The sequence below is a fragment of the Vigna unguiculata genome, chromosome 4 (genome assembly GCF_037176805.1).
Source record: "Vigna unguiculata cultivar grain cowpea cultivar isolate G323 ecotype 2 chromosome 4, ASM3717680v1, whole genome shotgun sequence".
Taxonomy (NCBI): Eukaryota; Viridiplantae; Streptophyta; class Magnoliopsida; order Fabales; family Fabaceae; genus Vigna; species Vigna unguiculata.
The window spans coordinates 16,330,159-16,353,350 of record NC_140795.1 but is presented as its reverse complement, the minus strand read 5'-3'; the positions used below and the strand labels follow the sequence as shown (position 1 = coordinate 16,353,350).

The 23,192-nt window shown below is 32.5% G+C and overlaps 1 protein-coding gene across 2 annotated transcripts; it reads left to right on the top strand.

The window, feature by feature from the left end:
* Positions 1–579: 579 nt before the first annotated feature.
* On the top strand, positions 580–7,902 carry LOC114180380 (Pentatricopeptide repeat (PPR) superfamily protein). Of its 2 annotated transcripts, none has more exons than XM_085672804.1 (13): positions 580–738; positions 902–1,055; positions 1,168–1,330; positions 2,003–2,068; positions 2,177–2,274; positions 2,616–2,733; positions 2,820–3,029; positions 5,679–5,755; positions 6,331–6,424; positions 6,713–6,778; positions 6,868–6,945; positions 7,042–7,143; positions 7,556–7,902. In XM_085672804.1, exons 1-13 carry the CDS (start codon positions 714–716, stop codon positions 7,643–7,645), a joined length of 1,341 nt encoding a protein of 446 aa, XP_085528930.1. In that variant the 5' UTR covers positions 580–713; the 3' UTR covers positions 7,646–7,902. The 2 variants fall into 2 exon arrangements, with proteins under 2 accessions (XP_085528930.1, XP_085528931.1); XM_085672805.1 differs by having other exon boundaries at positions 629–738; positions 840–1,055.
* The last annotated feature ends 15,290 nt before the right edge of the window (positions 7,903–23,192 follow it).

Here is a 23,192-nt window from a genome sequence, read left to right as displayed (position 1 = left end):
GTTTGATGTTAATGGGTTTAGAAAGTCAATCCTTTAGGTTTAAGAATTAATTTTCTTTCCTACTTTGTTATTGGCTCAACAATGATATTTGGTAGTGAGTGACAAGTAAGCCCAATCAACCTCACGAGAATAAATCCTATTAGAAAAATGATTTTATGTCTAACTATCACCAAACTAATTTATAAAGTGATATTTATCCTCATTTATATATAATATAACTTTTTATCTTTTATTTTTTGTTGACTTGTTTTAAAATCATATATTCAAAAATATATTTTGAATTTCTTATTTCTAGAAATTTGTAATTTAGTCAATCAATTAAATAATTTAAATAATTATGAATTAGACAATTCAAAAGATCTCTAAATTATACAATTTAAACTGATTTTTCAAATTATCCAAAATCATATTCTTGATTGGATTGTTCAAAACTTTATTTCAAATACGTAATTCAAAACATAATTTTGAATTAAATAAATAAGGATATAATGACAAAAATAATTTAGTCATTTTATTATATTACGGGTGGTAAAAGAAAATACGAGGGGCGCAGGAAGAAAATGTCGAGAATAGTTTCTCTTGTCCCGAAACACAGTCCTTACAACAAACGAAAGCCCAAAAACGAAGACAAACAAAATCCAAGGGTTTTAGGAAGAAACAAGAGAGAGATTGGAACTCTCCTGTTCTGAAGTGATTCATTCCACTTCTCTGCTATGAAGTTCCTTCAATCTCTCATTGGTATCTTCTTCTTCTTCTTCTCCGTGTTCTACTACTTCTTCATTTTCTTGTACAAACTTTTTTTCACAATCTCATTTTCTCTTTCTTTTCGCTTTCCATAGCTCGATCACGTTATGCAGCTTTTTTCACAGTCTCGGTTTCTCTTTCTTTTCTCTTTCCGTAGTTCAATCACGTCATGCTGCGCGTGTCGGGTCACTGAATGGGGTTTCTGGACTCCGATTCTTCGCTGTTTCCACTGAAGAGTACGCCAAGAGAAACTATGCAAACAACGTTTCCGAGTACAACACTGTTTTGGGCTCTCTCACTGCACAAAGAAGGTTTTGTCTCCTTTTTTTTTAAATAAAAAATGGGTTAATTAATTATTTTGAGCATCCCATTTGTTTGAATTTTGCCAAGTTTGAATTTTTGTATGAGGGGTTTATTTGGTAGGAATTTCTTGCTGAGAGATGTGTATCATGATATGATGCTTGATGGGGTGAAACCTACGCGCGACACTTTCCATTCCCTTGTTGTTGGAACTATGAAAGGAGCTAGGATGCAAGATGCTTTCTTCTTCGTGGACCAAATGAAAACTATGGGTTTGCTCCCTGATGTATGTACTGTTTTTATATCATTATTCATAATTTTTGCTTGAATAGTTTTCCATTTTGGGTGTGACGAGGTGTTGGAATGGAGCTATTGATATTGAATGTAATACTTGAATTTATATGCTGAGAAAGGGGTGCTTAACAAATTTAGGTTGATCATCGCCTTGCAGAAATCGATATCATTGCTTGATATTCAATTTGGTACTACTGGCATATAATGAGATCTGAAGTTGAGATATTGAACTAGTTTTGTTGCTTTCCCCGTGTTTATTAACAAGGGGAAGGGATAAGAGTGGAATGATTATACTTGAAAGTATTGTAGTTCGATATCTTTAGTTTGCTGCGTTGAACTTTTATTTTCTGGGTCTCTTCCTTTTATAATAACTTTTAGAATTTAGAATATGGACACTCTTGAGTGATAAAAGAAGGTTTTGAGGTTCTTTTATTCTGTATAGTCTTTTCTGCGTTTCCGTGCTATTGTAGATCAGAAGATACTTTTGTTATTTTTGTACACATTTTTGCATGAAAAGGTTGTTGGGAGCTTGAATGTGTGTCCCATAATGATTTTGTCTAGTAGTTTGTATCAGCAGATGCCATTAGGCCACAAAACATTTTGATGTGTAATTTGTATATCCTCTATGTAGGTCTATGACAGTTGTTTCATGTTGATGACGTAGGTTACTTTGTACAACTTTCTGATTTCGACTTGTGGAAAATGCAAGAACTCTAATAAGGCTATTCAGGTACTTATGACTATTGCTTATAGTCAAGGATTTGAAGTATTACTATTTGTGTTTATTGCTTCTTTCTCTTTAGATATATGATTTATTTGTTTTTTGTATGAAATGAAGATTTTGGAGGAAATGAAATGCATGGAAGTAAAGCCTAATGTACAAACCTACATCTGCTTGCTAAATGCTTGTGCTGCTGATGGACGCATAGACCGAGTGTATGTTGCATCTACTTCTTACACTATCTAATACTTTACTATAAATTACTTTTGCCCTTAATTCCTTCTCTCTATAATTCCATTGTCTGTTTTTTACAATGCTTGTTGTTTTATTTTAAAACAGTGTTATGAAATTCTACTCTTAATGGCCTAACAAGTAAAACCTGATTTTCTACAAGATAATTTTTTTCCTTGTCTTTTGAGTAACGTAGGAGGTTTCGCTCTTCTAGTTGTCTGTTTTTTAGTACAAAGTGTATATCAGCATCATCAACTCGTCACTTAGATATATTTTTATTTTTTTGGAATATTTAAATTATATTTATTGAAATGTATTGATCCAGGTATGCAATTGTCCGTGATATGATAGCTGCTGGTCTGGGATTGAACAAGTTCTGCTATGCTGGGCTTATAGTTGCACACAAGAATAAGACACCTCTTGCTGATGATTTTTCTGCAAAAGTAGTTATCATACCTATCTTTTTATTTGGAATCGTATATGCTGTATTTATCCAGTGATGTCTAAAACTTTTATTCTGTGGAAAAAGGTCATTGAGTTTGTGGAGAAGTCAAAGATGTGGTCTTCAGTTGAAACCAACAGTGCCAATGCTGAGAATGTGATGATGGGTGTTACTGATGAAGAATTATACAACCTACCAACAGCAGAATATATTCATAGGCGTGGAGGGTTTTTGAATCTACCATTTACAGCTTATCACACTGCATTTCATGCTGCTGCAGACCTAAAAAATGTTGAGGTATTAAGTGTCATGTCATGCATGTTAAAGTTTGAATGCTGTTAAATAATTCTTTTTACCATGCTTCTGCTTTATTATTCCAATGCCATTTGTTTGTATGTGGAATGAAATCATTCAACCATATGACTTCAAGATGTTGGATTTAATTATCAGCAGCATTAAGTCCTGTAAAAATTGGTTGCATGTGATATTTGAATATGGACATAAGTTGGTGTCTGTTGAATATAGACAAAATAGGATTTGAGATTAATCTCCCTTGTGTATAAACCACACATAGGGTAATCTATTTATAATAAAGAGCTACAACTAAAAAGAGTAACTAAAAATAAATAGAGTAAACAAAAGATATTATTTGATATTGTGATTAACAATATCTTAACAATATCTAAACAATATTTAACCGTGTCCATTGCAGATCAGGATCCATTTTCTCGGTTAATTTTTTTTACTGTATATTTCTTTTAAATAATATTTACACCCTTCATTTTCATTGACTTACCTAGTTACTACCACCAAGAAAAATTGGTATTATCTTATTTTCTGCTAAACAAATGTGCATATTAATCTTCCTTTTTTACGGAAACCCTTTTAAAAGTTCTATTGTTGTTACACTCTGTATTGACCCGAAAATGTGGATTAGATGTATAATAGTTATATGATTTAAGGTAACCAATAGATTATGTTTTCTCATTGCCTCGTTGGACACTAGTAAGTTGAGTTAGAATATTGCCATAAGAAATTTGTTAACCTTACCTTGTGTTTGGATGAAACATTTCAACAATGTTGAGAAATTGAAATGCATTGTATTTGAATTGCTTATAATTAAATTTCCTTTATTTTCTAAATAACTTGTTTAGATAAAGAAATTAAAATACCTTACATTTCAATTTTTTGTTTAGATAAAATAATTGAATTTCTTGTGAGATAAAATTTCATTTTAACAATATTATTTTAGGTTTAATTATGTTGAGTTCATGATAAATTTGAAAACGGGCTTGACGACCCAAATGGATAGAGCTGACCCGATGACTCAGCTAGGCCGGAAAACCCAAACAGGCTAGGTTGGGTCGGCTTGACGATCTAGACAAGCTTGATTAGCCTAACGGCCCATACAGGTCAGTCATGTCTGTCAAGTTCGTCAACCCAGCCCGACCCAACTCGTCTAGGTTGTTGGCCCGACTTGGTCCCACTAGGTCGTCAAGCCTGTCCGACCCATCTGGGTAGTCAGACCCATTTGTGTCATCAGGCACACTCGACATGTCTGTGTCGATGGGCCAGCCCGACCTGGCAAGGTCGTCGGGCCAGTCGGTATCACCCAGGTCGTCGGACCGGTCGAGCTCGTCTAGGTCGTTGGGCCTGCCTGACTCGTCTGGGTCGTCAGGCCTGGCAAACTTATGTGGGTCATCGAACCCACTGACCTGTCTTGGTTGTCAGGTCAGTTCGGCCCGTCTTTTTCTTCGAGTTCAACCGATTTGTCTAGGTCGTCAATCCTGTTTAGGTCATCAGGCCTGCTAGACCCGTTGATGTCATCGGGCCGTCCTGGTTCGTTTGGGTCGTTGGGCCAACTCGACACATCATGTTTGTTGGGCTTGCCCGGGCGGTGTGGGTTGTTGGGCTTGACCAACTTGTTTGAGTTGTCAAGCCCACCCAACGCGTATGTGTCATCAGGTCACCCTGGTTTGTCTAGGTTGTCGGGCCCGCCCGACCCATCTGTGTGGTCAGGTTGGTCCGATCTGTCTGGATCGTTTGACCAGCCCAACTTATCATGGTTGTCGGGTTTGCCGAGTCTGTTGAGTGAGAAGAATTTCAAATTCCACATTTTTTGAGGGTATTTGAATTTCTTCTAATGTAGCTAATTGAAATACTTCAGAAAAATGCATGCATTTTAAATGCTTTTTAATTTCTCTATCAAAACAAAGCATTTCATTACAAAGAATTTCAAATTCTCCAAATAAATGAATCACCCTCTTGAATTGCCTCATCCAAACACACCATTATAGTTTTTATAGTTTCATTTCTATGAAGGCTTTATGAAGTTGTTTGCATGCACAAATTGTATTTATTTAGATAATGTGTTGTACGACATTAACATATAAATTTCATCATTACTTTATGTTATCTAGAGATTTATATTCCAATACGTAAAATAAGTGGAATTTCTGGATGGCTATTAAAGGAAGTTTTCTGCCAATTTAGTTGATGATAGGTTGTATCACATCCGAATATCATATTTGAATTTTTGTTTTTTGTGATGGTAACCTCCCCCTTCCTACCACCCTGTATTATAAAACTTGGAAAAGGAAATTCCAATGGATTGCAGGTTCGTGTGTATTTCAAAACAGGCCATTTTAATGTGTTTGTCAAAACAAGTAGAGTTCATCTTGAAAATAAAGGCTTCGGAAATCTTCAATAATTGAATTTGATCACCTTCTTTCTTCACTTTTATATTTTTGCACCATTATTTCTTCACTTGTTATGGTATGTGGTTCCATCACTTATGAATTCTTTCTCTCCGTGCACCTGAACTGTTTGGCATTTTTTGTTTTGACTTCCTATTCCAAATTGATTTTATTTTCTAAGCTGCTATTTTTTTTCTTTTTTCTTTTAATTTATCTTTTAATATATGCATGTTTGCTCTAATTGTGGCAGTTGACGAACACACTATTGGATATGCTCAACAAGGATGGAAAAACTCCTGATGTCTTTATTATGATGCAAGTAATCAGGTAATCAATTAAGGATATCCTCTTTTTGCTAATGCCCCTAGTTGAGGGAAAGGAAATCAAATTACAAAAATGAAAGTATTGATGCTGAGAAAGTTGTTGAATAGGCGTTTTCCTCGAGTAACTCCTTTCCTTGTTACCCTTTCTGGAACTTACCTACTAGTATGAAAAATGAATGGTATTTTCCGTTTGTGCATTTGACAGTTAAAATCAAAGGGAAGTTAGAAGTCCCTAGGAAAGTAGTTATATAAATGTGGTTAACATGTAAATAATTTCTTTGATTCCATTGATTCTTTTGAAGGATGATGTCTTTGGTTAGATAAAATGTTCCATTTGCAATATCAATATCATTTAGTTCGTTCAAACCAAAAAGTATTGATGCATATATATATATATATATATATATATATATATATATATGTATGTATGTATATATGAACACACTGTTTTTCAATCTAAAACTTCAACTAACTTTTTTCTTGCTCTAGAATGGATCCTTCTGTTTAATTGTACTGGTATCTGTTTTCCTGATGCATTATTAAAAGAAGTCAGTTTATCTGTTTACATTTATTATGCAGGTGCTATTGTCATGCAGGAGATATTGACCTTGCTCTTCAAACATTTGAGACTCACATAAACGAGGGAAGGCCTATTGCTGCAGAACTTTTTGTGGTGAGTTTTTGAAGTGTTTTTAGGATTTTCAATGCCAAGTATTGTATCTCAAAGCTTATTATTCTTGTTCAAAGGATCTTGAGGATGATGTAAGTAGTATGGATAAACACCCTTCTGGCAGTGGTGTGACACATACAAGTAAAAAGTGCCAGTTTTCTAGTCATGCATCTAACGCATGGTACATGTAGTTGAAAATTTGTTTGACCCTTACCTCGTTGAACACTGCTGCGTATTGATTTTTTTTAAAACAATTTGCATAAAATGCATATTGACTTAACGTGACTGCAGACCCTTGCAGAAGGGGCAATGACTGGGTACACTGAGAAAGGAATGCAAATTGCTCAAGATATTCTGGTAGGTCATCTTAGCTTCGTCATCAACTTTGTCACAGTGTGATTTATCTGATCTGTTTAAGGACTTAAAATATTATTTTATAAATGTAGGTAAGGATGAACGAAAGAAATTATTTTGTGAATAGCAAATTGGGAAGTGAGCTCCTGCTTGTAGCTGCAGGAGAAAAGGTATTGAAACTTTATCTCATTACTAGCTTGATACACAGTTTTATTTGTTCTCTGGAATTTATAATATGTATTTTGTTCTTATTTCTTAAATGGTAGACCGGGGGATATACCACTGCTAACTACATATGGGACATGATGCGAGTTCGGAAAATTAACCCTTCATTTCCTGCAGTAGAAGCATATTACCAAGGCTTAAAAGTGAGTTATTCGCCTCTGTAGACCATCACGTTCTTTTATGTTCTTTGAAATAATTTTTCTTGATAGTTTGTATTATTCATCTTAGTGTTAAAAAGCTATGAATCATACACCAAAGGTTGCAATTTGTTTTATCTAGATTGGGTATATTAATTAGTATGAGCTGTGATCCGCTTTCATTAAACAGGTCCTTTTGCACAATCTTGTTTTTTGTCACATTGCCAAGAGTTCAACACTCCTCTAGTATATTTAGTACTGGAAGTGATTCATCATTTTGCACGCAAAGGAGAACACTGAGTTTTTATTGAATTCACTTTTTTTAATTGTTTTCTAATGGTCACACATGTTATAATCAAGCTATATCTTCCAATTGAATGTACCAATGATGCTCACTACTTTGTTTGTGAAATTGCAGGATCGAGAGATACCTGAAGATGATCCAAGACTTCTTATGGTTTCTAAAACATATGACAGAATGAATAGATTCGGGAACAGACCAACTTAAAGTCATACTACTGAAGTCATCAGAATTATTTGTTTGATTCATGTATGGCATGGTACGTAGATCCCATTGTACTTTAGGAGATTATGTAGAGCACTTTTTACCATTTTCCAACATTTGATAGATCAAGGTTTTCTTTTTTGAAATAATTATTTCTTTGTAATACGAGGTACCATTGATGTTAAGTTATTATTTCAATGTCAATGTCAATGTCATTGCAGACTCTAAAGTTGGCTATAAATTGTAATTTACATTGATAATTGTTTGCTTCACCTCCATTGATACCCCAAGAAGGAAGAAAATGTCATTACTTAGTGAGGAAGAGTATGTTACATATTCTTTCATTAATAGTATTGTTTTGAGAACTTAGAGAACAGTATCATCGAGATTGAGAGCTTGAAAACTGCACTGTTTATTAGTCATTATTATTCACGCTTGGTTAGTGTAATTTTAGAATCCATGGTTGGATGTGATTAATTGTTATTCCTCTAGTGTATATTTAGACATCCAGGTTTGAATGGTTTTGTAGGTGTTAGACTTGTTTATTTTGCTACTTTTATATTATTTGAGGTATCTAAGACCATGTTACGTTGTTATGTTGTAGTTTACCAAGATTATGTTTGAACGAACTTTTTCCATAAGAATAAGGAATTTTAAGTGGCTAATTTATCTTTATAAAAAAATTGAAGTATTTTGAAATAGAATGTGTAACATCCCAGTTACGAGTTTAAACCATCAAACAAAATATCTCATTTGATAGTTCACATCACATAGAATTCAAAGATATAAACAGTATAAAAGAAGAGTAAGCTACTGACATAACTCAACTACAAACAAAAAGGTATACACATACAAATAGGTAAGGATTTACTCAATTAATAGAGGGACTATTTTTTGATGGATGCAAACTGGTCTTTTTAAACAAATGTTTCTGTGGTTATTTTGTTAATATTTATAGAGATTATATATATTTTTTCAATTGACAATAATGTTATGCTTTGTCATAAGTACTTTTATAATTATTACTTGAGATAACTAAGTAAATATTAACTATGTTATCAATGTTATTTAGAAGAAATTTTCACTTGATATTAGAAAAATTAAAAGGGTTAAATATGTTTTTGGTTTAATATTAAGTCCAAAATTATTATATTTGAGTTGTTTATACTGTTTGACATATTTTTGCTTTAATATTAAGTCCAAAATTATTATGAAACGCATTTGAAATGTCAAATAAACTTAATAAAATTTGATTAAAAAGATTAAATTCACGTATTTCAAAAGATGAAAGATTAAATTGGTTCAAAATTTTAAAATGAACTAATTCCAAAATTTACGGAAAGTTAAGAAACAAAAATATTTAACCCAAATTAGAAAGAATACTCAATTAGCAACATTGAAAAACAGAACATGAGTTGATATATGCATAAACAATTTTGGTAAAATGGATATACGTCAATCGAGATAAGGCATCGTCTCATCAACCAAAATCATGACACATATTGAATGAAAATATTATCGGTCAATATAATTCATATTGATCTTTTTGAATTACTAATGATTGATTGATATTTAAATAATTTGCATTAGGTGAACATTTAAATACTTTTTTCAAGTAAAAATTTAAAATAAATATAATTATATTATCTGAACATTAAAAAAAATAAAAAAAATTCAAATCAGATCTATTCAAACTCAAATCGGAGAAAAAAATTAAAATACCATAATTTTTTTTAGATATTCAAATTAAATTATTATAAGTTAAAACAATAAATTCTATGTAAATTAATTTTAATTTATTCAGAATTTTATTTAACTTTTTATTTAATTTTTGTTTTAATAACTGTTTTGTTGTTTTTTATAAATTTGTGAATTTTGGATATGGTTCTCAATAAATTTTTTTTCGTTTTTGTCTTTTATAAAACTTTGATTTTGGTTTAATTTTTATTGTTTACCGGTTTTCATCAAATTATAAGTTATTCATTGAATGAGGTGTAACTTTTAGTTCCCAATAGTTTCTTACATTATTTTACTCGATAATATTTTTTCCAACCCTCAATGTTTATTTTTATTTAATATTTTAATTTATTAACAAAAAATGAGTTGTTTTTTAATCTTATGTTTGTTTTATTTACTGTTCATATATTTGGAAGGGAGAATGACCTATTTGTTTTAGGATATTTGCACTAATTTGGGAAAGATGATTCAGGAAGGAAGGATTGATCATAAAAGATTTGAGGATAAGCTTTTCATCTTGTTGTGCATACTAATAATAACAATAATAACAATATATTATGAAATGAAGCTAATAAGAGAGAGAAGGATGAGAGAAAGAATACAAAATGAGAGAATAAGAAGCAACTCATATGTGTATTATTATTGATAGGAAGAGTCTTATTTATGGATATAACAAATAATCCATAAAGAAAACAAATAAACTAATTAATACAAATATTTACATAAAAAGTAATGAATCATATGAGCATCAACCATATGAGTAGATTTATCAAATCAATGCACAATCATTAATTCATAACACTCCCCCTTGAGTGTCCATTGATAAGAGAATGTGCCTCGTTAAAACCTTACTAAGAAAAACCCTTTGGAATAAAAAACTTAGTGAGGGAAAAAGAGTAAACATTCTGTATTCTCTAATACAATATTGTTCATCACATATTCTATTTCTCCCCCTCATGTAAACTTACATCGTTAAGGTGACGAAGTTCGAACTTGTGAATCATTTGCTCAAAAGTTCTTCTTGGCAAAGACTTTATAAATAGACCTGTCAGATTTTCACATGAATGAATTTTTGGAAATTTATATCATCCTTTCAATTGAACAATACATTATTGTCTTCATATATTGTTATTGATTCCATCTTTGTCGGGGATAGCCACAAGTTTCTTGCACCTGTTGAATTATAGACCTTAACCAAACATATTCACAACTTTTCTCGTAATTTTGTATGATTAGACGATGTTGCTACTATGGTTTGTTTCATATACATCATGAAACCATTGTGCTACCACATGTGAACAAACATCTTGTTTGTGATAAACCATTGTGATATTGTGAGAATATGTAAAATAACATGCATATACATAACCCATTATGTCTGATTATGAATCATTTGGATGAAATAAGCTCATATTTGTAGCACTCTTAAGGTAACGAAATATATGTTTTACTCCAAACCATTTTCTTCTAGTAGTTGAAGAACTATATCTTGCTTAACGAATTTACAGCAAATGCAATATCATATCGAGTATAATTAGCAAGATACATTAGTGTTTCTATGACACTAAGATATAGTGCTTCTGGACCAAGAAGATCTTCATCATTTTCTTGAGGTCTAAGAAGAGCATTTATCAACACCTAACGACCTTACAATTATTAGAGTGCATAATGGATGTACTTGTCCATTTAGAACATTTTATGCACCTTAATTATATAAGGCTCTTGAAGTATAAAAAACACCTTTGTTTAAATACTCAATTTGTAATCTCAAACAAAAATTTTGCCTTTTCAAGATCCTTCATCTCAAATTCTTTCTTTAAGCAATCAATTGCCTTTGTGAGCTCATTAGGAGTTCCAACGATGTTTATGTCATTTACATAAACAATGTAAGGCCCGGGAAAATTAAATAATTAAATAAATAATTATTTAATTTATGCGGGTAGTAGAAGCTTTTATGACATTTAATGTTAGTTGTTGTAACATAGAAAAAGTACTAGCTCAAGTGGTTGAGAGTACTTTATTGTGTAAGAGGACTTGAGTTTGAGTCCTATGTATGCCAATTGTGTGTTATTTTAATTTATGTATTACTGTGTTAATATATTTGAATGCTAGCCATGATAATATAATCCTAAAATTATAGGAATTATCATAAATGTGAATTGGTTGAATTGGTTATGCACTTGTCTGAATGTGAAAGGGTGGAAAAGCCCTAGAGACAATGGGCAACCAAGGGAGTTGGGAAAAACAGCCTATAAAAGATAATAATAGACATTAAAAAGGGCATTTTTCGTTTTATTTCTTTTTACCACAATTATGAGCCATATAAAAGGGGAGATTTAGGCAATTAGAAGGGTTTTAGAAGTCTGAAACCTAGAGTGAGAAGGGAGCACGAATTCTGAGTGAAAAAGGTGAGTTGGAATTGAGAGCAAAGCTGCAATTTGTTTTGGGGAGAGCAAAGGAAGGTTCTTAGGTGCCACAAAGCCAAAATAGACAACCATTAGAAGCAAGGATTTCCAGGTTAGGGGAGCTCTTTTTCATACCTTTACATGATTGTTGAGAATTTTGGTGTATTTTGTGATATGTAGTGATTATGGTATTTTGCTATGAAATTTTCGTGCCAACAATGCTGGGAATTGGGATGTTTGATCGCTTTGATTTATATTGATTAAACCCTTAGGGGATTGCATGAAAATTTTGGGGTTTTGCTATGTTGTTTATGGTTCATGGTTCAATTCCGCATTTTTGGGGGTCAGTTTGGGGTCCAAATCGTGCTCATATTGTTTGTATTCTGTGATGAATTACTTAGCATAGGGGAGTGTGGTTTTTGGTAAATTGGTTTCGTTTCTGCGTGCGTGACAGGGAGAAGGTCTGCTATTCTCGCTCAAGCTAACTAGGCTCGCCTAGGCGAGAATAGCAAGAACGAAATTCTGGGTTGTGTCTGCACATCTCGCTCAGGCGAGAGCAACTCACCTAGGCGAGGATTCGTGTAAGAGTGAGGTTGTGCTCAAGGGTCTCGCTCAGGCGAGGAGCCTATGATTTGAGTGATAGAGTACCTCACTCAAGCGAGAGGTACTCGCCCAAGCGAGAAATCGAGGTTGATGCATGTGAGTTCTGTTGTCTTGCCGCTTAAGCGAGAGATGTTGTGTTGAGCGAAGAGAGGTTTCGCCCAAGCGAGATGAGCTCGCCGAAGCGAGACTTCGTACGTAACTTTGGTAGCATGCTTGCTCAGGCGAGGAAGCTTAGCTTGAGCAAGACAGACCTGGTCGCTTAAGCTAAGGCTTCTAGCCCAAGCGAGTTTAGTGCAGTTTGTGTGTATTGTTTGTACGCATTGATGTGAACGTGGATCAGGAGATGCTGTGCCATGAGCGGGTAGGTTCATGGATGGTGGATGGCATGTGATGGTATGAGCGGGGAGGTTCATACTCGATTACTCTCTTGTGGGGATACGAGCGAGGTAGGTTTGTACGTTCCATGCTCACAGTTGAGAGATGTTGCGTGCGGGGAGGTACGTAGCTTGTGGATCACATGTGTTGGACTACGGGCGGGTAGGTCCGTAGAGTAGGACTACGAGCGGAGAGGTTTGTAGGGGCATGACCATGAGCGGGCAAGTTCGTGTGAGCATCATAAATCTTGAGTCCATGACTAACTTTGTTGTTATGATTGGAGGTTGAAAAGCTTTGGGGTGTGTTGAGAATGTAACCAAGGTCTAATTATGATAATATGACTGGGTGTTTTATATTATTTTATTTTATTTATGTGATTTCTTATATTGTCGAGCTCACCCTTTTTGTTTGTGCTTGGCGATGATCGTGTAATTTTTACACGGGAGCAGTTGGTGATATAGGTGATGCTGCTAACACACGAGACAGAGAGAGGGGCTAGCTGGGAATTTGAGCTAGGGATTTACTATGTTTTAATGATTTATTTGGAACTTGTGATAACTTTTGGATTTAATTTCATTGAATGTTTGTCGCATTGAATATTAAATTTTGTTTTTTTCCCGGCGAGGATTAATAAAGTTGCGACGTTTGAACTTCTTTTTATATCTTTAAATATTTAATTAAGTAATATCTATTAGCGATGTTACAAACAATAATTATGAAAAAATCATTTTTGGATCTTTTCATATAAATACAAGAACACATATGATCATTTCTAAATCCTTCTTTTAATAAGTACTCAATAAGACAGTTTATGTCACACATGTCCTGATTGCTTTAAGCAATAAAAGAGCATGTTCAATTTTATTGAATAACCCTTTTTAGAATTTGTCTTATTGGGCAAATAAAATCCTCTAGGGGTTTTCATATAAATATGATTCTCAAAAGAATCGTACGAATAAGTTTTAACATCATCCATTAGATGTAAATGCAAACTTTGTTGTGCAACTAGGATAATCAAATATTGGAATGTTGTTGCATCCAATACTAGTGAATATGTTTTTTCACAAATCAATACAAGGTTTTGTGAACAACCTTGAGCAACCAATTGTGCTTTGTATGCTTCTTTGCATATTTTCAATTTGGCCAATCTTTTCTTTGCCAACAATCTTCAATGATCATTGCTTATTGATCCTCATTTTCATTCATAGCATTCATATTATAAGTAAAAGTTTTGTCAATGTTAACTTCATTTTGGTTCTCTCAACACCTAATTTCGTCCGGGTGAATAAATTTATTTTCAAAAAAAAAGTAAAAAATAAAAAATTAAAGTTTTTGGTTAATGGAAAATAAAAAAGAAACTCTTCAAAACTTTAATTTTAGAAAAAAAAGAGGAAAAAAGAGTGATGAAAACAAGAAAAAAAAAGAAAAAAAGAAGGAAAAGTCCAATTTGTTATTAATTATCACACTTCTTTTCATGAGCCCAACAACTCAAATATTTTCTAGCCTTTGTTTCTAAAAGAGAAATTAGTGATATGATTGTAATGATTAGAAGCAATATCTCTTCCAGTGGAAGAATCAATATTACTAATTGGGATTGATTTTGTTCTATGATTTGTTGACGGTTAGAATCAATATTATTGATCTTGATTGATTTTGTGTTCTGATTTGCTGCGATTTGATTCCTATAATGTGTTGCTATCATGACTAACTCCTTCCTTATATTGTTCATTACAATTAAGACTGAGATTGCATTGATATTGCAAGGTGTGAGTATAAATACGCACTCTATCATACGGAAAGGAGGACCGAAAAAAAAAATTTCTCTACACTTCTCTAATTCTTTCCTATCACCACTCCCACACAAACCTCCTTTTTTATCTCTCTTTAAAAAAAAAACATATTGAAGGAGGTAGAAGAAAGAAGAAAATTTTTTGTACACTCCCTCTTTCTTTCTCAATAGAAGAAGAGAGGAACTCGAAAGTTTAAAAGGTATGTCAGTGTTAATTTATTTCATTTATTCATTCCCAAATTTTCACTATATTTTGTTTTAATATTATACGTTTTTTTTTCTCGCCTAATTTTGGGCTTGTTTTTTATTTATCTTATTCTAAAAATCATAACAAAAAATAGTTTTCCTCATTTCTTTAATGTTTTTCCAACACCAATTTTCAATTTTTTCTACTTTAGAAAATATAAAAAAATATATAAAAAAAATAAAATAAAAAAATGTTTTCTTTGTTTAATTTTTAGTGTCTGTCTAACCACTCGCGTCGCATGACACTTTTTTCCAAATAATTCAAATTTCGAAAAACAAACTTAAAAAAAAAGTTTTCAAAATTATAAAAAAATCAAATCAAGAAGGTTCTCAAATAGTTTTGCATAAAGAACTACGTAACCCTGATTCTCCATTCACATGGAGATACGTAGGAGCAAGGATTAATCCTCTAAAAAAAATATTTTTGTTTCTTTTGTACATCCTTTTATATTATTTTTTGGGAAAATAAAAATATTTTGAAAAACCACATAATTTTTGCACATTTAGTTAAAGGTACCGTCTTAGGACGAGCGTTGTGGGGTGCTAATACCTTCCCGTAATCGACTCCCAGACCCAAAATCTAGTTTTTCGCAGACCTTGCTTTTCTTTATGGTTTTCCATAGTTTCCTATAATAAATATGGTGGCGACTCCAAACTCTATTTTTTTTTCAAATTTTATTTTTGGGTTCGTTGTCCCGTCGCGATTTCGGTTGTGACAGATGGCGACGACTTCACTGGGCTAGAGAGTTAGACCATTTATTTGGATGTGCAAAATTAATGTGTTTCTTCTTCTTATTTTTTTCTTTCTCATTTTTTTTTTCTTTTTGGGTATGTGTATATTATATGTGTTTTTAGAATAATTATATGTGTATATTTTTCTTTATTTTTGTATTTGGAATAATTGCTAGGTGTGGGGTTTGTGTATACCTTGTATTCTCCCTTCACACACACATTTTGTTCATGACATGAGTGGGGCCCTATACCCAGGTCTGAGTTGCTTAAAATTAGAGGAGATTGTGTAGCAGTGTCACAGTAGATGTACTTCCCAAGTGGTCATTGTGAGAACCCCAACTAGAGTTTGTTTGCTTCATTGGTAGTCCCACTTCTTGTTGTTTACCAACTGTTGTGGGAAATGCCATGAAGTGGGCCATAACTCTAGTGACCTTGATATTTAGGTATTAGGGAACTATCCTTGTGAACACATATACTTTTCCCTAGAACTTTAAGCGTTAAACTCATGTTAAATAAAGGCACTAAAGGAAGACTATTTGCGCCCTTTACCCTCACCTTTCCTTGTATATAATAATAAATTCATCATAATTGCATCATTATTAGCCATAAACATACATTTCATTAGCATATCATGTGAATAAGTGCCCTACGAGGCATAAACATGCATTGCATTCCATTTTGTGTTCATTCATGATACCTTATCCAAATATTCAAACACATAGCATGCATCAACATAAATTTTGGAAAATAAACAAAAAAATTTTGCACTACAATAAGTTCAAATTGTTTCCCACTTTCTTTATCACCAAATTCTTGGAATCTTTCTTATGAAAAATTGAGAAAATGATAAAACATTCTTTGGTCAAATCAATGGGTTTAATAAAGAAATAAAATATTGTTTATTATCATGTCTTTTGAAGCATCATATAGTCTTGCATACATGAAATTGCTCAAATCTATCTTCCTTTCCATCTCTCTTCCACCATAAACCTTATTTTATTTTCCATGGAGAATTATCATAAAGGGGACACATACCTTAAAAAGGATTACCATAAATTCTCTGAACATAAAAAAAAAACAAAAGGAAGAAAAGTTCGCTAGACTAACAACTTTGAAGGACAGTCTAGGCAAAAAATAAGACAAAAAAAAGTGAAAAAAAAAACAAAACAAGGGACATTCTGTTACATGAACTAAATTATTTTCTTCTAAATTAAATTTTTTGTTGAGAAAAAACAACCATGATTTGAAATGATGTGTGGCCATGTTTCTTTATCCAAAAAAAAAAACAAAAGTGATTATCCTTTGCTACCCAATTTGAGTCTTCTAAAAAATTTCTTTCAAATAACCCTAAACAAGGGTCACCCTCACACTAAGGGTTGACATAATATTTGCTTTTAATAGAAAAAAAATGGTTATATCAAGGAAGAAAAAAGAAAAAGAGAAGCAAAAGGTGAACAAGAAGTCAAACAAATTCTGAATGAAACATTATTCAGAGATCCTTGTTGAAACAATCCTCACATAACTTGTTTGGGCCTTCACTATCATTTACTTCCATACCCCCTAGTCTTGGCCATAATACAAGCCTAATAAAGTCCACACAGATCAAAGATTGGTTGTTATCTTTCGAAGGTTTTAATTTAGAGGAAAATTTTGATTTGTTAACAGGTTTGTTCTAAAAAAAATAGATAAAAAAAGATTAAAAAAGTGTGTTCAGAGATTTGCTTTTAAACACTAGGGTAATTTATTTTTGGGTGACATATTTCCAAAGCTTCAAAATAAGCATGGACTATCAAGCAATCTGGTTAAATTTGGGTTGTCCCCTTTCAATTCATTCTTCATGAAATTCCATCTTTGCTCCTACAATATCCCCGCTCTAAGCCTAAACCTTGACCAACCTTAAAATAGTCCATCTTTATCAATTCCAAACCCAAACTGGGGTAGTAACTTTGTTTGTAATTCATATATTCCCATCATTCATTCTGAATTGGGGCATTTATTTGCATTGAAGACTATGATCACATTAGGGGCAACTTGTGAAGACCCCGTCATCTTTTAATCTCCTCATTTAGGAAAAGTCAAACACGCTTTTGCACCTTAAGACCATCATAGGATCTCACACTAAGGGCAAATTTTTGAAGTCCCCATCATTTTCTTCATACTATCAAGAACTGGGAAAGCCCAAACACATTTTGTGCCCTGAGACCAATTCAAATCGGGGCAACTCCCTAGTTAATCTTCATCACCTCATCCAAACCTTTCCAAGCCCTTGGCAATTTCATGCATGTCATTCAAATAGGGTTTCAAAAGAAATGATTAAAAAAATATTTGTTAGTAAATTGATTAGACCAAAGAAATGATTTAAAAAAAGTAAAAAAAATCAAAGTAGAATGATTCCATGAATTCGAAATAACAATGAAATGGGGAACAATTCGAATTTGTTTAAAAAAATGCAAAAGAAAATTCATACATCATACCAAGTCATGCATACATGAGTCATTCATCTTTTTGAATAAAATAGTTTCCACCTTTCCAATCAAAACCATATTCACTCATATGAATGGTTATTGAATCCTTTCGCTATAGAAGGAAAAATTTTAAAAAATACACAATTTGGTTTCTATGATGTTCTCAAAAAAATTTTGGTCCTTTTCATTCATGTGAATGACCAATATACCCTAAGCCCAATTTTCACTGGCCCCCAAGTCTAGTTCCCACACTGGTTCCTAAGCCCAGATTTCACACTAACCTCAAGCCAAGTTTCCACACTGACCTCCAAGCCCAGTTTCCACACTAGCCCCTAAATCTAGTTTTATCTGGCCTCACAGTTTTTTTCCTAGCCTCTAACCCTAGTTTTCCTTTCTCTCAAATTAAAATAAAGGAAAAATAAAAACAAAAAAAAAGCAAATTCCACCGATGCATCCATGTATGCATCATCATATTGGTTCAAAAAGAAAATCATAACATGTTATGCATCATCAAATCATCCATCATACTCCACAAAATCATTGAAAATCATTTAAAAAAACAATGAACAATGATAATTTTTTGTGTAAGTCTCACCAATGTAAGGCATTCACGCGATGCTTGTCGACACTTCAAAAGCAAAATTCAGGTTCTCCTTTTATATATCAGGACCCTCTACAAGGACATAGCCATTGATTTCCTTATGTTTACATCAAGACCCTCTACGAGGCAATGATTATTGATTTCCTTTCTTTACATCAAGGCCCTCTACGAGGCAATGGTCATCAATTTCCTTACATCAAGACCCTCTGCAAGGCAATGGTCATTGATTTCTTATGTCAAATTGAGGCCCTCTACGAGGCAATGGTCATTGATTTCTTATGTCACATCGAGGACCTCTGCAAGGCAATGGTCATCAATCTCTTTACATCAAGACCCTCTGTGAGGCAATGATGATTGATTTCTTATGTCACATCGAGACCCTCTGCGAGGCAATGGTCATCAATCTCCTTACATCAACACCCTTTTCAAGGCAATGGTGATTGATTTCTTATGTCACATCGAGGCCCTCTGCGAGGCAATGGTCATCGATCTCCTTACATCAAGACCCTCTGCGAGGCAATGGTCTTTGATTTCTTTTGTCAGATTGTGACCCTCTACATGGTAATGGTCACCGAATATTTTGAATAGACTCTCCACGGAATTGGTCTAATTTTGGTTTTTTCAAAAAGTAAAAAATAAATAAAAAGAATATGGTTTTTCTGATCAGGACCCTCTACATGGTAATAGTCGCTGAATCCTTAAGATATAAACTCTCTCCTTGGGATTGGCCTATTTTTTTTTTTTAAAAAGTAAAAAAAATGTTGTGTTGATTTAGGACCCTTTACTTGGTAATGGTCACTTAGTTCTTTTCTTTCAGATACATACCATCTCCACTGTAATGGTCAAGTTTGTCTTCAAAATTGTCTTCTTTTGAAATCTGAACGAAATTAGTGTTTTTATCTTTACTTATCTTTTATTACGATAATATGAAAAAGTCAACTTTTCATATTATCTAGTAAAATTTAAGTAAAGATGGGCAACTGTCAACACCCAATTTCGTCCGGGTGAATAAATTTATATTAAAAAAAAGTAAAAAATAAAAAATAAAAATTTTGGTTAATGGAAAATAAAAAAAATTCAAAACTTTAATTTTAGAAAAAAAAGGAAAAAAGAGTGATGAAAAAAAGAAAAAAAAAAAGAAAAAAAGAAGGAAGAGTCCAATTTGTTATTAATTATCACACTCCTTTTCATGAGCCCAACAACTCAAATATTTTATACCCTTTGTTTCTGAAAGAGAAATTAGTGATATGATTGTAATGATTAGAAGCAATATCTCTTCAAATGGTAAGAATCAATATTACTAATTGGGATTGATTTTGTTCTATGATTTGTTGACGGTTAGAATCAATATTATTGATCTTGATTGATTTTGTGTTCTGATTTGCTGCGATTTGATTCCTATAATGTGTTGCTATCATGACTAACTCCTTCCTTATATTGTTCATTACAATTAAGACTGAGATTGCATTGATATTGCAAGGTATGAGTATAAATACGCACTCTGTCATACGGAAAGGAGGACCGAAAAAAAAATTCTCTACACTTCTCTAATTCTTTCCCATCACCACTCCCACACAAACCTCCCTGTTTATCTCTCTTTAAAAAAACATATTGAAGAAGGTAGAAGAAAGAAGAAAATTTTCTCTAAACTCCCTCTTTCTTTCTCAATAGAAGAAGAGAGGAACTCGAAAGTTTAAAAGGTATGTCAGTGTTAATTTATTTCATTTATTCATTCCCAAATTTTCACTATATTTTGTTTTAATATTATACGTTTTTTTTCTTGCCTACTTTTGAGATTTTTTTTATCTTATTCTAAAAATAATAACAAAAAATAGTTTTCCTCATTTCTTTAATGTTTGTCCAACACCAATTTTCAATTTTTTCTTCTTCAGAAAATATTAAAAAAATATATAAAAAAATAAAATAAAAAATGTTTTTTTTTGTTTAATTTTTAGTGTCTGTCTAACCGCTCGCGTCACAAGACACCTATTTCCAAATAATTCAAATTTCGAAAAACAAGAAGGTTCTCAAATAGTTTTGCATAAAGAACTATGTAACCCTAATTCTCTATTAATATGGAGATACGTAGGGGCAAGGATTAATCCTCGTCGGGCCCTAAAAAATAAAAAAAATATTTTTGTTTCTTTTGTTCCTCCTTTTATATTATTTTTCGGGAACAATAAATATTTTGAAAAACCACATAACTTTTGCACATTTAATTAAATGTACCGTCTTAGGACGGGCGTTGTGGGGTGCTAATACCTTCCCCACGCGTAACCAACTCCCAGACCCAAAATCTGGTTTTCGCGTAACCGACTCCAAACTCTGTTTTTCCAAATTTTAATTTTTGGTTTGTCATCCCGTCGCGATTTCGGTTGTGACAGGTTCCATATTATATGATTCATGACATAATTTATTGAGATCTGATCATTTTGAACAATTTCAGGTACTTGAGGTTATTCTAGAACTGAATCATTAATTATGTCAAATGAATCTTTTGGGATTTTCACCTTTTCCAGTAGGTCATCTTGCATTTTAGCTCCCTTTCTCATTCAAGAGTTTTTATCTTTGGAACCAATAGGCCTACTACGCTTCAAGTGTGTCTTTGGAATTAACAAGCCTACCATGCTTCAAGCGTGTTATGAAATAATATCAAATATACTCGGAGCATTAGCAGTTGGCATATATAATTTGATTACCCTTTCTGTCAATAAGAATATTTGGTAATTGATTGACTAATTTTGTAAATGAATTATCCTTTGAACTTTAGTTCACATTCTTTTGTATGAGGATCAAGATAAGATAATGATAATTCATTCCAACCAATATTCTTTTCAAATTTTTTTCTTTCTCCCCCTAATCTTGGAAAAACTTATTCATCCAAGTGACAGTCGAAAAGTCGAACTATAAATAAGTCTCTTGTTGGTAATTCAAGATATTTTATTATTGAGGGAGGATCATAATCAACATATATTCTCAATCATCTCTAAGGACCCATCATAGTCCTTCTTGGTGGGAAAATTGAAACATATACACCACACTCAAAAATTCTTACATGAGAATATTATGTCACTGACCAAAAACCAACTGCATAATAGAGTATTTGTGATAAATTATTGGCTTGATGCGAATCAAATATGCAACATGCAAAATTGCATATTTCCAAGTAGCCATTAGAAGATTAGCTCTTGTAACTAATGGTCTTGCAATCAATTTTAGACATTTTAGTAATGATTTTGCAAGTCTATTTTGAGTATCAACATATGCTACTGGATGCTTAACTTCAATTCCAATTGATATACGATACTCATGAAAAGCATGAGATGTAATTTCACCAGTATTATCAAAACAAATTTTCTAAATCAGATAATCTGGGAAGTGAACTCTTGTACTAATAACTTTGCAATTACTTGATTGCGAGTTGATAATAAACAAATATGTGACCATCTAGTTGATGCATCAATTAAAACCATGAAATATATAAATGTTCCACATGGTGGATGTATTGGACCACAAATATCACCATGTATTCGATCTAAAAATGAGATTGACTCATTTCTAATTTTTCTGGTGATGGTCTAATTATCAACTTCTATGAACGTATAGTACATGAGAACTCATTGGTATGAAGAAGTTTCTTGACTCTTAAGTGAGTGTCAACATGAGTTTTTCAACCCTTTTTTTTCGCATCATAATAGATCTAGGATGACCTAACTGATCATACCAAACAAGGAATTCATTTTGATTTGTAAACTTCTGGTTTACCACGACATGCATTTTAATTGTATTAATATATGCGTAGTACAAATAATCCAACTGATCATGTCAAACAAGACATTCATTTTGATTCGTAAACTTCTGGTTTACCATGACATGCATTTCAATTGTACTAATATACGTGTAGTACAAACCATAAAGAATGTTGATAATTTCTCCAATATACATTTTTTTTCAACTCAATCGAAGAGATATAAAGATATTTGATATCCTTTTCATTGTTTGTCTCAATATAATATCCATTTAGACAAATATATTTGAAACTTAATAAGTTTCTATTCAATTTCTTGGTAGAAGTATAATAGCTCTTCTAGAGCCTTCAAATATATCTGTAGTACTATAAATAATACTAACATTGATGTTTCACACTATCAAACAAGAGAAAAATTTATTACTCTTGAGAATTGTATAAGTTGTTACACTATCAATAAGACACAACCTTTGGTACTAGTGTCAACATTCGTTCTTCATATAAACATAAATATCAAAAGCTCATTGCTTTGTTCAGCCATACAAAGGCATGAAATAAATTCATAATATTTATTGTTGCATTCACTTCTAGGAATGGAGCAGATTAGGCGGATCTCATGATTTTTCATCAAAAGCTTTATTGCTTTGTGTAGCCATACATGGCATGAAATAAATTCATAATATTTGTGAAATCTCTTTTCACCATATTTTGGTCGCATGAGCAAACTAGTTGCTTAGATGCTTTATTTCTTTATTTAATGGTATCCCAATATTCATTGCATCTAAATGTATTTCAACATTTAAAATCCAATATAAGGAATTCTTCCTTGTAATATCAAGGGTCACAAAT